Consider the following 16,272-nt stretch of genomic DNA (forward strand, 5'->3'; position numbering starts at 1 on the left):
CATGCCAGGGCAGTCTGATAGACTTCCTGCAGTTTAAATCATTATTAAAAAATAAAAAAGTAACTTTGCTTTAGCAAAGTTAATTGGCTTCAGACTAACTGTACACGTGGATTAAACATGGAGACAAAGAATTTAACTGAGCTAAAGCATGATTCCTTCCATTGACCTTGGGATTCTCAAACAAATGTTAAGGTCAGAACTATTCACTAGTGTAAACAAAGGGAGAGGAGAGCGAAGTTTTATAACCGGGAAATGTGCCTGTTTAGACTGAAGTAGCTTTCAAAAGAAGCATTCCTGTTAATGGTTTGTAGCAGCACAGACTCAAAGTAGTGCTAACGAGGGCCAAATCCTGTAATTTTCTCATTTCCCCAGTCTTCAGTTCAGTTCTCCACATTTCCACATCAGTTTGTGCTTTTTTACAAACTTCATGAAGATTCATCAGCATTTTAGTGTCAATTTCCCTTATCTACACATTTTTCTACGCAGGTTGATATACACATTTTGCAATTCCCCATAATAAACCCAGTTTTGTAAACCTTTTTAAAAAGTCTGCATGCCGCATCATCATATGATTAAGACAAGTGTGAATTTCAGAGGGAAGAATCCAGAGTAGCATTAACCCCCTCATTGTGTGTGTGCAAGGATTTATGCTTACACAACTAAATTCCCTCCTCCCACCTAGCACCCATCCCTAAATCTGTTCTAAGGTTTTCTGCAACCCTCTGAAGCAGATTGGGGGAGGGTGTAGAGCTCATGGAGGGATAAGAGAGGGATAGAAATTCTACTGCACAAAAAGACATCCTTGCTATTTGAACAGCGCTGAAAGGTTAGCTGCATTTCGGTTCACACATTGTTTTAGGAAGTTCCATGTGACACATAGAGCTTTGTCCTCCAACATCTCACTGCTGCCCCCCCCCCGCACATCACATCATCAGATACCTGAGTGCCCCCCCCCACATTATTTCCATTGGTTGGGTTGGCCTGGCGGGCAGGAGGAGTTTGTTTGTTTTATTCAAAGTATAATAGGGATTTTCCATACTGTCCTGAAAATGTCAGAGTTGATAGGAACTCTGCCCCGGGTTATTTAAAAGAAAACTTGAAGCAGTTCTTGAGGCAGCCAGAAAACACAAAGCGGTTTCCATTTTAAACTTTAATCACTTTCTCTAAGGTGAAACTTCCTGAGGAAAGGAAAGAAAATCTCCCTCTTGTAAGTAGGCACAACCTCCTTCTTTCTGTTCTGCTTTCTTTGCAACAAAAGGCCTTGCCTTGTGCCCAAGTAGTGTAGGTGTTTCTCAGAATTCACATATTATTGATGAGGAAATATGTGGACATCGAAGCAGCGCAATATCTTTTGGCAGGACCAACTTAACCACCAGAAATAGCAAGCAAGCTTCTGAGTTCTCCAGAATTTTTCTTCAGGTTGGAAGTTAAGTACTGTACTGTAGAAGAAAAAAATAGCTGGCAGGCTTACCTGAGAGCAACAGGTGGCAGTGAAAACAGGTGTACTTTGCACCAGCATCTCTCTGGGGCCTTGTGGGAGTTAAAAAGGTCACTCCTACCATTGAAAAATTATTTAAATGGGTGGGCCCACGGCAGGTATAATAATAATAATAATAATAATAATAATAATAATAATAATAATAATAATAATAAATTTATACCCTGCCCATCTGGCTAGGTTTCCCCAGCCACTCTGGGCGGCTTCCAACAAAATATTAAAATACAGTGGTCTGTTAAACATTAAAAGCTTCCCTAAATAGATGTCTTCACCAGTAGACCTCAGCAGTAGAGTGTGCCTTAGGGCAGAAGCAGTTTGACACATGGGGTGGAGCTGCTACACTAGCTTCCTGGCAGGTGGGTCACTGTTGCTTACTGGGGGGGGGAAGGGGCAGGGTGATGCAAATGCACTGGCAGAAGGCCTAGATTGGCTGGCTGCCCTGCCACCCAGGGGTTCCAGCTATAGGGGTGGAAGGGGCTTCAGCTCCCTCAATATTTGTAGGCAGGGGGGTGAGCCCCCCAATATTAAGGGGGGCACCACTCCACACCACCTCCAGTGAGAACTGGCGCGCTGGGTGGGGGCGGGAGGTGTGGAGAGCGCTTTTCACTCTCCCCACTGCGATCACCTCAAAGGGACGCCCACATGTCCCAGCAGGCCTGGCCAGGCTGGGGGGAGGATCGCGCATGAGATGCATGCATGACAGGCCCCTCAATGTTGGGCCCATCTTGGTGCGCCTGCTGCCACCTCACACCTCCTGCTCTTGGTGAGCTATAGGGACCCAGCTGACTGGAAGCTGGCATACAGCTCTCTCCCTCCCAGCAAGCTGCTTCTGCCTGAAGGTGCCATGTGTTGATGTCAAGGCTGAGAGATGTTCACCAGTCTCCCACCCCCTCAGCTAACTTGAAGGGTGATAGTGATGCAGCAATAAAACTGCTCACATTTGCAAAGCTAAGCAGAGTCCAGTATGGTTTCAAATTGGTTGGGGGACTGCCTGTTGAGATTCTTGCATTGCAGAGGGCTGAACAAGAAGACACACATCCCCATAGGCCAACTTTGACAAGTGGGTGGGACTACCCAGGTGCCAATCATTCAATGTCAGGATGATATTAGGTCACTGGTAGGTCACCTGATAGGTGGGCAGTCCCGCCCACCTGTCAAAGTTGACTCACAGGGATTCCCCTGCCATCTAAGGGCCAACTCCCATCTCTTGTGGGGGCTCAATTAGTGCCAGTGCCTCTGTCAAGAGTTTGGGTGTAACCTTTGACGCCTCCTGTGACGTTTTTACGCTGTTTGTTATAGCTTTATCAAGCCAACCCATCAAGGGTTAACGCAGACTCCGTGTTGACTGACTGGACATTCCATGAGGGAAGGGGAATGGTTGAATGTTTAAAGAGAAGGGACAGCCGTTTTGTCAGTTGAGAGGGTGCTGGGGGAGCGGGAGTGTGAGGGTGGTTGTAAAGAAGATCTAGGAGAGTAGGTTTAGGTTAGGTAGTTGTTAGGTTATCTAGTACATGAGTAATAAGGTTATTACCATTGAAACTTAGCTTGTACAACAGGAATACCTTAAAGCAACCATTACGTTCTTGAGAAATAAAATTTCCAGTGTTAAAGTGCCAATCAGAAAATCGCCTGTGTTATTTTCCAGCCAAGGTACATGAAACTCATTCATGAGGACACCCATTAAAAAGACAACATTTCCTTCAAGAGTGGGACTGTTAGTTTGTATCTTTGGGGTGCACCAGGAGGGCGAGCCAGGCAGACAGACCCAGGGTGTCATAAAGTTACCTCGGGGAAGGGGCAAGCTTTTACAGAAAGGGATTCTTAGAGGCAGAACTCCCTATACTGTGGACACAAGGGATAGTCTCGGATACAGCCCTGAACTTTAATTAACCTGGCCACGGTTGTGTTGGAAGAGGACTCTCTTTTGTATAAAAGAAGAGGAAATAGAATAAAACCCTCAAGTGCATGAGGGAATACAGAAAGGCTAAGGGGGAGCAATGGGGGGGATGCTCGGTTTACCCCAGACCATCCCTGTTAGTTCTTTTAATAAGTGAGAGGTAGAATAAATAAGACGGAAGCAAGGGTCCTTCGTCACACCTCCCGTTCTATAGAGGTGCAGGTTGCAGCCACAGCTAAGGTGGCATTTTTTCATCTCTGCCGTATCAAGCAGTTGGTCCCTTACCTTTCTCGCTCTGATCTGGCCACAGCGATCCATGCAACAGTCACCTCCAGGCTTGATTATTGTAACTCGCTTTATGCAGGGCTGCCCTTGAAGCTGACCCAGAAACTCCAGAGGGTGCAGAATGCCACGGCGAGGCTCCTTGCAGGGTCCCTGCCACCATGGGACCACATTCATCCAGTGCTTTACCAGCTGCACTGGCTCCCGGTGGAGTACAGGATCAGATTTAAGGTGCTGGTTTTGACCTTTAAAGCCCTATGCGGCTTAGGACCCTCGTACCTACGGGACCGCCTCTCCTGGTATGCCCCGCGGAGGACCTTAAGGTCCACAAATAACAACATTTTGGCGATCCCGAGCCATAAGGTGGTCAGATTGGTCTCAACTAGGGCCAGGGCCTTTTGAATACTGGCCCCGACTTAGTGGAACGCTCTCTCACAGGAGACGAGGGCCCTGCGGGATTTGACATCTTTCCACAGGACCTGCAAGATGGAGCTGTTCCACCTGGCCTTTGGGCTGGACTCAGTCTGACCCCTATGTTTTCCTCCCTTATGGTTTTGATTTGGGCTACTTTAAAATGAGGCTGCATTTTTAAATTTAAATTGTATTTTAACCCGTATTTTAATTAATTGTTTTTCTTTCTTTTATGTTTTATTGTAATTTTACTGGTGTTAGCCGCCCTGAGCCCAGTTTTGACTGGGGAGGGCGGGGTATAAATAAAAATTTATTATTATTATTAAGGTTTTACTTCATACTTTTCGTCTTGAGTCTGTGAATTGGTTAACCTTTAAGGTGCCTCAAGACTATTTTACTTGTTCTTGTTGATGTTAACATTTATATAACCACCCATCAGTAATATCTTCTAGATACTTTCCAGCAGACATTTGCAAACTGCATGCCCGCCGCCTGCCCCCCGCACACACACACCAGTGAGGGGAACAGGAAACAAAAACTGAACTATGCATGCTAATCATTTTCTACTAATAATAAAGCTGATATCCAGGAAAGAAGTTTTAAAACACACACTCAAAAAGTCCCTCCTGTAGTTAGTTAGTTAGTTAATCAATAAATAATATTTAGAGGTGGTCATTTTGCTGCTCCTATTGCATATAATACCTTGCCATTGAAGTCATTGTCCAGGACATTAATATTTCTCAGGCTTAAAAAAAGATATGAAGGGCATTTTTTACACATATGAAACTAAAAGCACTTTCTAGCCCCTCTTGTACTATTTGTGCCCATCTGCAAATGTTCTTAATGTCAGGTGGAAAGTGGAAGAGAGCTATTTATAAATCCAATCTACATTCTAGCCAGTGCCTGAATTTTACATTTGCATGGCAAAAGCCACTTTGTGTGTGTGAAAACACCCTGGCGGGGATCTCATGTAGCTGGTGTGAAGACAGTCTGTTTTACTTTTTGTTTTGAAAGTATATTGTGTTCATGAAAGGGAATTTGAATGAATTGACCTATGCAAGGAAGTTGTAATGTGTTAGATAGAGTGGAGGGCAGGAGGAGAGGGAGATAATGAAAGAGAGAGGGGAGCAATGGATGCAACTACTATATTGCTTTGCTTATTATGAGATAAAACTGGTGCCCTTGGGCAACCAAAATGATTGAGGGACTGCAGCAAGCTCCTCCACTTTGAGAAAGGTTGACTCAGTTGCTGTACCTGATCACCTGTTTATCACCTGTTAGTTCTTTAATTCAGCAGTCATATAAAATGCAGATGTGAGCAAGTTAAATTGTTTGCCGGTATGAAGGTGCATTTTGGGGAGAAGCTTCTCCCATTGATTTCTTCCTCTTATGCAGGTGTACTCAGCATAGATCATTTACCTATAGAAAGATGGCAATGCTATGCCTGCAGCTTGGAGACTCCGACAATGTCTCCCTTCAGAGAAATTCATGAAAAGTACATGAAATATGTTGTGGAAACCTCGTCTCTTGGTGCTTGGTGGCTTGAGAATTAATTGCATAGCAGGAAGCTGCTTCCACAAGACCTTTTGTATGTAATACTAGGCTTGTGGAATGGTCATGACACCATACGAGAATGTTTTTAAAATGCGGCCTCTGAACTACTGGGAAAGCAGAACTGAGTCTAGGAGATGAAGAGTGAAATATTTCTTTAAATAAACTGTATATCTTTAGTTTCTTCACTGTTCCTTGCTAATTTCGCTGTACCGTATCTTATAAAAATGTATAAAATTTAGATTAACATTTTGCCATGTGAATGAGTGTTTTGCAATGCTTCCTAGTTCAAATATGAAACATTCATGTGCTCATCCCTTGAGGATCATCAGCTTCCTGATTTATACAGAAAAGTCCCTGATTTTTCCCTCTCTTGTTTCTCATCAGTACTGTATTTGGAAGGGTCCTTTCTCGTGTTTGAAGATATCTTCAAACTGATTGCATTCTACTGTGTCAGTAGGTAAGTTGGATTTATGTTTTCCGATTACGGTGCCTGTTCACATGTGGGAATGTTCAGTGGGGAGATTCTAGGACAACATAGCCCATCAAATCGGGTGATTACTTACGCATTGCCAAAAAGAATGGATTAAAAGGGCAGCAATCAAAAAGGGCATATTTGCATAATATTTGCATCTCTTAACAGGCATCCGTGCTTTTGGCTTTGGGGACATCTTGAAGACTTATTTATCCCAACAGGTCTATGCAGTTGTTAAAAACTTTTTTGAGGAGCCATTCATTTAATGATTCTGCTGAGGTACTTCTAATGGTGTGTGTATATATATATCGTTGCATACTGCCCTGATATTTTGCAAGAGGTTAGCATATAAATCTTTTATAAATAAATGTGTTTTGCAACTGAACAAAACCAGAAAACTATCACTGCATATTCACTCCCTTGTGTACGTGAATGTAAGAAGGCAAATTATGAAAGAAAGCTTCTCATTTGATCTTGTTATTGGTTATATCTGTACACCACGCTGATAGCATGTTTTGGTGAACACAGAACTGCTGCCACTCTTCCTCATTATGCTAAATAACATAGAATTATAGAGTTGTGGAGTTGGAAGGGACCCCCCAGGGTCATCTAGTCCAAACCTTTGCAATGCAGGAATCTCAACTAAGTCGTGTGGTGTCATTGCCCTCTGTTTCCTTGCTGTTATGCGACTTTGTTGGCAGCTGCTTGCAAGGGGTGGAAAAACTCTGAGTGACATCAGTTCCCAAGTCTCTAACTAAACATCAATGGGGAGACATAGTGTGAGCACGAGTTCCTCTTAGTTTGGACAATGTACAATTGCTCAGTGACCAAATTCCAGCAGGGGTATAGGAGGCCCTGATTTTAAAAATATATTCAAGGGCATACAGAATGTTTTCAATTGGTTTGGCAAATTAATTTTTAACACACACTCAGTAAAAGTGACGTCCAAATTTATGTATGGATTTTCAAAAGAACAAAAGAAAGGAGGTAGGGGAAGGAGCAAGGGAAAACTGAGTCCTTCAAATAAGTAAGTGTCTTCTGAGTAAGTAAGTATTCTGGCTAGCCTTGGGAATATCTGTGGTAAGTAAAATTGCCTGTCAATGAGAGTTGTTGTTGTTGTTGTCCTCATCCTCTGTTTTTCTCGATTGACAATGGAATGTGCCTCTGGGGGTGAAGTCAAACTGCTGTGTTAGCAGCACTGAGGTGACCTCCCTGGGGCGCAAGCCTGGGTAGGGTATAAGAAGGTCCTGGGCTGCCCAGATGACAAGACCTTCCTCTTAGCCCTACTGATTGATGTGGTCCAAAGGAAAGCAGAGCAATATGCTTGGCACCAGCTTGGGCGCAGGAGTTGCTGGAAGGAGGTGTAAAGGCACCACCCAACCATCCTAGGGACTCCACCCCGGAATTGTGTAGGGTTTACTCCTTAGCTTTACCTTCTCCTGAAAGTATCCCACAGGGCAGTGGAGGTTTAGGATCAGAGTTTTCCTTCTCCTAGATGGGCTACCTTCCCAGGTTGACAAGCCCCATCTGCCCCTATGAGAGCACTTGCTAAAGAAAAGATTGTGCGGTTAATGTTAAGACTAAGGATAGGTGAATATTTCAGTTTTGACTTCTCTCAGTTTATCATTTTTCCAGTGCTCAGTTCTCCACATTTACACACCAGTTTGCCAGTTGTTGTTCTTTTAAGTCCCCCTGAAACTTGACCAGCATTTTAATGTGGATTTCTCTCCATGTGTACCTTTTTGTATGCCATCTTGCCTAATTCAAACATTTTTGCAATGCAGTTTTTTTCCTAATATGGGGGGCCTGTTTATTGTTTCTTTCACCAATACAGGCATTTTAATGCATTTTTTACTTTAAGATGTGCATTTTTGTATACATTACCTGGCTGGAGAACCACACTGCAAACCTGGAGAAGTGAAAATTTCAAAAGACGTCTGTGTTTGGGTTCGTGAATTAGGAATATTCACCCTTAAATGAAAATTGAACTTAGTTTCTCCCTCGTCCCTAGTTAAGGCCAACAGTAGCTGAAGGGGAGAGGAAAGGCCATCATGAGTTCATCTCTTAGCCATCCTGGGATCTGTCAAGGCAGGCAGTTTGCTCAGCACTCGTGCCAGTCATGTGAAAGAATGATTTCCTGCAGTGCAGAGAAACTACAAGGCAAGCGAGCTATTTGAAACTCAGCTGTTCCAAGCTGCTTTTAAAAGAATTATAATTGACTTTGGGTTAGCAATAAAAAGAGCCAGACTTCCTCTCCACCCCACCCTCGCCATCTCACAGGACCAGTACTATGAACTCTCCTGTGGGAAGGATCCCAGGAGAGAAATGCAGGTCAGCAAAGGCCACATCAGAGCCTGCTTCAGTTGGATTGCCCTCCTGTGCCATTTTACAACCAACTGACCTGCAGGAAATATGCTGATGGCTTGTTCTATGTTGATCTGAGTCTCATTCGCACGAAAATTGCTCAGTGCAAATGTGTGGGCTCCCAGAGAAGAGCTTGCAGCTGCTTCACTCCTTGTAGGAGGTAAAGAAGCTATTGTCTTCTGCTTTGCCCTGTATTTATTGCATGCAGAGCTGTTTCCATTCTGCTGCAGTTCGTCTTCCACCCAAAACTATGGTATTCAACTTGCTGGGGGCTGTGGTAAAAGTACATAACTTACATAAATTAAAATGTACTTATGTACCAAAATGTAATTATGTACCGAAGTTACATTGCCATTATGTCATTTTAATGTCAAGGAAAAACATGGAATGTAATCAATTACATGTTCTCTGGGTTGTTTTCCGTTCTGGACATGTGGCATATAAGCAAACAGCAAATTCGGCTCCATTTCTGTTTTCATTGGTATTCTCTGACATCCCTAACTCCTTCCTGGTTGTTTTGCTGCTGTGCCACACTGAGCTAAGCCAAAGTTTGACCTAGCTTGTTGCACAAACCTAGACTTGTAGTCTAGCTCTCTCAGGCAAACCATGAGCTGTAAGCAAGGCTCCTGGTTTTTCCAGGAGAGCAAAAACAGGAACCCGGGCCTGGCTTGTATGTCAAACTATGGCTGAAGAGCCTTGGGACACAGGTGGACTTTCTCCCCTATCCCTGCTTGAGGGCCACTTCCCACTCTATGATTGAGAATATAAACTTGTTGTAAATGCATTTCCATTGAAATTATTGCAAATTATTTCGAAGTACTGCATCTGTCTAGAATAAGAAACGAAATAATGCAGAACTAACCAAGCAGCTTTTATTCCCTACCAAGCCACATACAACTTTGAATATATTTATTCATTTCTTTTTCACTTCCTAGAGATTTGCTTCCCTCCACGCTAAAGCTGCCACAAGCGATATTGGAAGCCAATAGTGTTACAGATCTAGAAACCATCTCTAGTCTGGAGATAGGTAAGTTGTGTTGGAGACCCCTAGCAATTTCTTACCCCAAACCCTAAATAATGGGTTCATTATTTGGATATACACCTAAAGCTTCTAGTCCTATGCACAATTCCATCACATGCCAGAGTGCTCCCTTGCTTCGCCAAATTCAGCAAGAGGTGGGAGTGTTCCACAAGGCATTCCTGTTCGTCATCCCTGCTCAAGGGCCTTGCATCTCCTCTTCTCTGCCCTTGGTGAGAGGGAGGAGTGTTTTGCAAGGTGGCAGAAGCGATGGGGCAGGTAGGGTGCCGCCTCTTGTACTTCCCTTGCCTAAGGCAGGTGTTTCACCCTGCCTCATCAGTGGGCTGTCTCTGTAGAAGCATAATGCCTCCAACCAGGGAGGCAGAACATAGTCATTATGGTTAGTAGCAACTGATAGTCTTATCCTCTTTGTCTAATCCTCTTTTATAGCCACTTGGGTTGGCGGCCATGGAATTCCCATAGATTCACTATGGTGTGTGTGTGTGTGTGTGTGTGTGTGTGGAAAAAGTACTTTCTTTTACCTGCCCAGAATCGCCCTATGCTCATCTTCATTGCATGCCCACGAATTCTAGTCTTTTGTTTTCATCAAGAATGGTGTGATGTGGTTGAGCATAAGACATCAGCTGGAAATACTTGGTTCAAATTTAATCTGAGCCCCATTTTTGCAGATAGACTGGCCACAACATCCTATGAGACTGGCCTGCCTACAAGATTGTTGTCAGGGTTACTGAATTAACATCCAAAATGACCTTTGAGTACTTGAAATGATTTCTAGAACACATAGAAGATATACACTGTATTGTGCTTCTTAGGCTCCTTCTTAGTAAAAAAAATCTAATCAATTCAGAGAGGAGGTGATGGCAGATAACAAACCTAGAGTTTTCTTTTCCAAAAGGAAAGATTTCGTAATCTACAATGCTTATTTCCACTTCCCCCAGAATCATGCCTGTCTTAGAAGTAGGAATTCCCCATTTCGTTCTGACACTTCTGAGATATATGCACATGGCCCTAGGCACAAATCCTACCTCTGCAACAGTATTTGTTTAATGCTACTTTATATGCAAATGCTCTTGCACAATAATTTCTGGATCTCTACTTCATGATGGGATTGAGACTTCACTTGTTTGTCAATCTGTGCCTAGACTTTGGTAGAGGGAACGAAGTCCATCTTTTGTGGGGACCCCCCCCCCAATATAAAATTACAAACTATTAAAAAATGAATGCTTTAATCCAGACCAGACATAGGTGTTCAGCAGGGCAGGGAGGGAGATTTGCTTATCTGGAGAAGAGGGTACAGGTGGGTTTGAATGGGATTCCACTTCCCCGCAAGAACCAGGTTTCTAGTTTTGGGGGCCCACGTGGACTTGGCCCTATCTGTGGAATCACAGAGGGGAGCCTGTGGCTAGAATTGCCCTTTATTTGCTAAGATTAGTATGCCAGCTACAACCCTATTTAGAGAGATCAAACCTTGGCTCAGTAATCCATGTTGAGGATAGACTACTGTAATGCATTCTACGTGAGGCTGCCTCACTACCAGACTTTTAGAAGACACCTGAAGGCAGCCCTGTTTAGGGAAGCTTTTAATGTTTAATAGATAATTGTATTTTAATATTCTGTTGGAAGCGGCCCAGAGTGGCTGGGGAAACCCAGCCAGATGGGTGGGGTATAAATAATTTACTATTATTATTACTATTATTATTATTATTATTATTATTATTATTATTATTATTATTATTAAGACAGACCGGGAAACCTCTACTGGTGCAAAATGCTGTTCCTTATCTGCCAGTGCACATGACAATTGGAGCAAATATACACCAATACTGTTCCTTCGCTTCAGGTGCATTTCCGGGCCCAATTCAAAGCACTGATTTTGACCTTTAAAGGCTTAAACAGTTTCAGACAATGTTAGCCAAATGGCCACCTACACCAATAGAGACCTATTAAGATCTGCCTCTGAGACTCTGCTCATATCCTCATGGCATGCCAAGTTGATTTGGCTGGCACAAGAGACAGGGACTTTTCTGGCATGGCCCCTGGATTCTGGAACTCCCTCCCCCACAAGCCTCAACATTGCCAGTGTTTAAATGAATCTTTTAAAAATATAAAAAAATAACTCTCTTTTGACTCACATTCTCTTAAAGGTTCTCTCAGAATTGGTTATTTTAGTATAGACTGTTATGCCGTTAGGGTGGCAATTTATACTGATGTTTGTAAACAGTTTTAAATGGCATAGCTTTTTTTAAAGATTGTTAGCACGATTGCCATTTTATGTTAGAATTTATATACCTTCTGTTTTACAGTGTTGTAAGCCACTCTTGATTGATTTATAAATAAATAAATATCAACAAATGAAATTCAGAATTAGTAAAAGGCGTAACACAGGATGGTTTTGTTATGTAAATAAAACAACTCATTAACAAATATAATTTCCATCACCTTCCTGGACATCGCCACAACAAAAGTTGTCAATGGTTTCGTGTCCATTGTACAGTAAAGGTAAAGGACCCCTGGACGGTTAAGTCCAGCCAAAGACGACAATGGAGTTGTGGCGCTCATCTCACTTTCAGGCTGAGGGAGCCAGCGTTTGTCTGCAGAAAGCTTTCTGGCTCATGTGGCCAGCATGAATAAACCGCTTCTGGTGCAACGAAACACCGTGACGTAAGCTAGAGCGCATGGAAACACCGTTTACCTTCCAGTCGCAGCAGTACCTATCTATCTACTTGTACTGGTGTGCTTTTGAACTACTAGGTTGGCAGAAGCTGGGACAGAGCAACAGGAGCTCACTCAGTTGCGGGGATTCAAACCGCCGACCTTCTGATCAGCAAGCCCTAGGCTTTGTGGTTTAACCCACAGCACCAACCCCATAGTCGCCTTTGACTTGACTTAACCATCCAGGGGTCCTTTACCTTTCCTTTGTTATACTACCGTATACAAGATACAGGATTGGATCTAGTAAGTATTTTACACATCTCCCTTTTTAAAGTTTCCATATACAAGAAATGGAAACCTTATCCAATACATTTTCTCTGAAAATAGAACGCAAAGTAGAGCATGCAATTTCCATACTTCGTCAAACCACATTTTTCTCTAGCCTAAATGTTCTATCAATTCAGTTATAGTATACTGAGGAAGACAAAAAACTTATTCAAGGTGACATCTAAATATTGCTATTCATCAGCACTCAAAGCATAGTATTTTGTAATTTGGAAAAGTGGCGCTTTCTGTTCCATAACACAGGGGTTACTGTCTTGCAAAAGGTAACTCGGTTGATCAATGGCTATATTTCTTTAACTGGTACACAAACACACTATGTTACTCTGTGTGTGTGTGTGTGTGTGTGTGTGTGTGTGTTTGTGTGCACGTGGCTGTGGTTTTACATGACAAACCCTCCAGCTCTTATGTATAGTGGTACCTCTAGTTATGGACTCAATCCGTTCCGGGGTTCCATCCGCACCCCGAAAAGTCCGTAACTAGAGTGGCACTTCTGCGCATGTGCGAAAGCGTGATAGAGCGCTTCTGTGCATGCGCAAAGCACGCAGAACACTTCTGCGCATGCACAAAGCGCGCAGAATGCTTCTGCGCATGTGCACAGCATGCAGAACGCTTCTGCGCATGCGCACATGGTGAAACCCGGAAGCAAACACTTCCGGGTTTGCCGCGTTCTTAACATGAAAAAACACAACCTGAAGCGGCCGTAACCCGAGGTATGACTGTATAGCATAAGCTACCCTTCGAGCTCATTCTTACCCCACTCTGAGCCAAACTATGCACAACATTAGAAACATGTCTAAGCAAGCATGTTTAATGTAGCTGCTTTTATTGTGGAGTAAGATCTGGTTTGGGCCTCCGACCTCAACCATATTCTCAGTCTGCACTGGGTTTTCTGCTTGGGGAAAAAACTCCACCCTCTTCCTTGCTGCTATTTGCCACCCCTACACCAGGTAATGTTTGCAGTAAACAGCACTTTTGGTGAAACAGCCATTTTCAGGTAATACTATTTCTTGTATATGAGGATTCGGCTTGGTTTGACCTTTTTTAATGCAGCACTATTTATCCAATACAGAAAAATGCAGATGTTCAATAAACATTATGCAATACAATTCAGTTAAAAGACTGTGTGGTGTAGTGGTTAAGAGCGGTAGACTCGTAATCTGGGGAACCGGGTTCGCGTCTCCACTCCTCCACATGCAGCTGCTGGGTGACCTTGGGCTAGTCACACTTCTCTGAAGTCTCTCAGCCCCACCCACCTCACAGGGTGTCTGTTGTGGGGGAGGAAGGAAAAGGAGATTGTTAGCTGCTTTGAAACTCCTTCGGGTAGTGATAAAGCGGGATATCAAATCCAAACTCTTCTTCTTCTTCAGTCTCTTCCTGCCCTGCACTTGATTATTTTCTTTTAATTCTCATGGTTTTTGGTTTGTTTGTTTTTGCAGGTTTCTGGGACTCCGCTTTAAATCAAAGGCGGGGAGGGCAGTTCCCTCACTCTGTGAAAGGTCTTGCTTTTGCCACAGCTCAAGCGAAAAAGGAGGGGGAAACTACCCAGTGTTTTGCAAGCAGCACGGACAATTGTTCATGTGAAATTGAGCTGTCAATAGGAAATGACAGGCTGTGGTTTGTAAATCCTATTTTTATAGAGGAGAGAAGCAACCAGTTTCCCCCGGATGTTCCTCTTCTTCATCCTCCTCCACCACCACCACCACCTCCTCCTCCTCTAGAGACTTGCAGGAAAGATCCTTCTTTTACTAGCAACACCGTGACAAGGCCTCCAAAGAGGTCTCCCAGCCGCCGCCCGCCGCCACCTCCTGTGCCTCTTCATGCTGTGAAGCAGCCTGAAAAGTCTCCCATGACCACTTCTGAAGAGCTTCGGGATCTGGAGAAGAACAAAAAGGAAATGAAAACTGAAGTTAGCAAAAGCAAGGAAGATGATGGGCGGCCGTCTTTGTCTCTCAACGATTCTTTTACCACAAAGAAACGCATCCCTCCTTCCATTCCGCCAAGGAGGTGCATATCCGAGAGATATTCTGGAAAGGGCTGCTTTGAAAAATCTGAGAAATGTTCAGCAGCAGGTGGAGAACTGGTGGAAAAACAGAGCAGTGGGAATGAAGGTTGCATTTCATGCGCTGTTGACCCTCCAGAGGTGTTTGAAGAGGATTTGGAGAAAGATCCAGCATCATGTCAAGGGGGGAAGCCCAACAGCGAGGCTAAGAAACAGCTGGTGGCTGAGCTGCATAAGAAGCCCTCAGAGAAGTCGGCAGAGCCTCCTATCCCACCCCCAAGAAAGAAGAGGATCTCTCGACAGGAGTCATCTGCCAGCTCTTGCCATTCAAAACCCATATGTGCTGAAGAGTCAGAATTGCTGGTTCCAAAAGGAAAGGGAAAGCCAGCAGAAAAAAGTTGCTCCAATGCAAAAAGGAAATCAAAATTTGCCCGTCAGCCTCTTAGCTTCTCAGAGCTTGAAAGTTCTCATGACTCACTGGACAGCCCAATAAGCAACGTGGGGGCTCAGACACCAGCCTCTGAGCCAGACTCCTATTCCACCAGCAGCACTGAGGATGAGCTAGAGCTGGTGACCAGCCCGTCAGTGAAGAAGACCCGTTCCATGATATTAGGCAGGGCCAAGAACCGTCTGTCCATGGTCAGCCTGAGCAATGTCTTCACTGCTTTCCTGTCCGCTGACCGAAAGCTCCAGAAGAAGATTGTGGAGCTGGCCCAGGACAAAGACTCTTACTTTGGCTGCTTGGTGCAGGACTATAAAGTATACAGCCTGGAGATGATGGCGAGGCAGAGCTCCAGCACTGAGATGCTGCAAGAGATCCGCTTAATGATGACCCAGCTGAAGAGCTACTTAGTACAAAGCAGGGAGATAAAAACCTTTATGGACCAGGCTGTTCACACAGATGAGCAACTAGGTAAGGGCTTCCATTTTCTATTCTTTTGAGTGCATGGCTTCCTCGAAAGGCAAATCAAGGTGAAAACATGATGCATCAAAACAACACATTATCAGGAGAACTGGTACAATAAAATAGTTGTATTTGTCAGCCATTGGCATCTGTTGGGCCACAGACATTTATGGTTGTAGAGCAGCTGCCTTGGGCTAGTCACACTTCTTTGAAGTCTCTCAGCCCCACCCACCTCACAGGGTGTCTGTTGTGGGGAAGGAGGGGAAAGGAGATTGTTAGCCGCTTTGAGACTCCTTCGGGTAGTGATAGAGCGGGATATCAAATCCAAACTCTTCTAGAACAGGGTTGTTTACATTTTTTTCATGCCTATTGGCAACATTTTAAAAAATGTAATGGAGTTTAGATGCAGAAACACCACCAAAGAGCAGGTTACAAAAGCACTGACAGAGCTCTCGGGCTTTTTATTTAGTGATTATGTTTGCAGCCCACCTTTCTTTCCTACATTCAGATTGGAATGCTTGAGGCTACCCCGTTTTATCACTTGCCACCAGGCCATAAAACAAGCTTCAGTGCCTAAAACACCATCCATTGCATCACAACACTAGAAACTCTATCCCAGCCTTCCTCAACCTGGTACCTTCCAGCTGCTTTGGACTACAACTCTCATCATCCCCAGCTAGCACTGCCATCCAAAACATCTGGAGGGCACCTTCACCATCACCTGCGACATTTCTGTGTTGCACATGTGTGACGCTCGTTTCTACATATTCAGCAAAGAAATCAAGCTGGTTGGTGGCAGAGTCAAGGATTGCTCTATCCCCTTTTGCTTCAGTCAGACTGAATAGGCAAAGGCAC

At 43.9% G+C, this 16,272-nt stretch overlaps 1 protein-coding gene across 3 annotated transcripts in view; it reads left to right on the forward strand.

Annotated features, from left to right (window-relative positions):
• The window catches only part of RIN3 (Ras and Rab interactor 3), a 74,849-nt gene that overhangs the window by 33,428 nt on the left and 25,149 nt on the right, over positions 1-16,272 (forward strand). For all 3 annotated transcript variants that reach the window (XM_035107173.3, XM_088672832.1, XM_035107199.3), the window contains 3 exons: positions 6,027-6,099; positions 9,414-9,505; positions 13,951-15,426. In XM_035107173.3, the coding sequence (XP_034963064.2) occupies positions 6,027-6,099; positions 9,414-9,505; positions 13,951-15,426 (1,641 nt within the window). The remainder of the gene's footprint in view (positions 1-6,026; positions 6,100-9,413; positions 9,506-13,950; positions 15,427-16,272) is intronic.

Source organism: Zootoca vivipara, chromosome 1 (assembly GCF_965207765.1).
Source record: "Zootoca vivipara chromosome 1, rZooViv2.hap1.1, whole genome shotgun sequence".
In the NCBI taxonomy this organism is placed as follows: domain Eukaryota; kingdom Metazoa; phylum Chordata; class Lepidosauria; order Squamata; family Lacertidae; genus Zootoca; species Zootoca vivipara.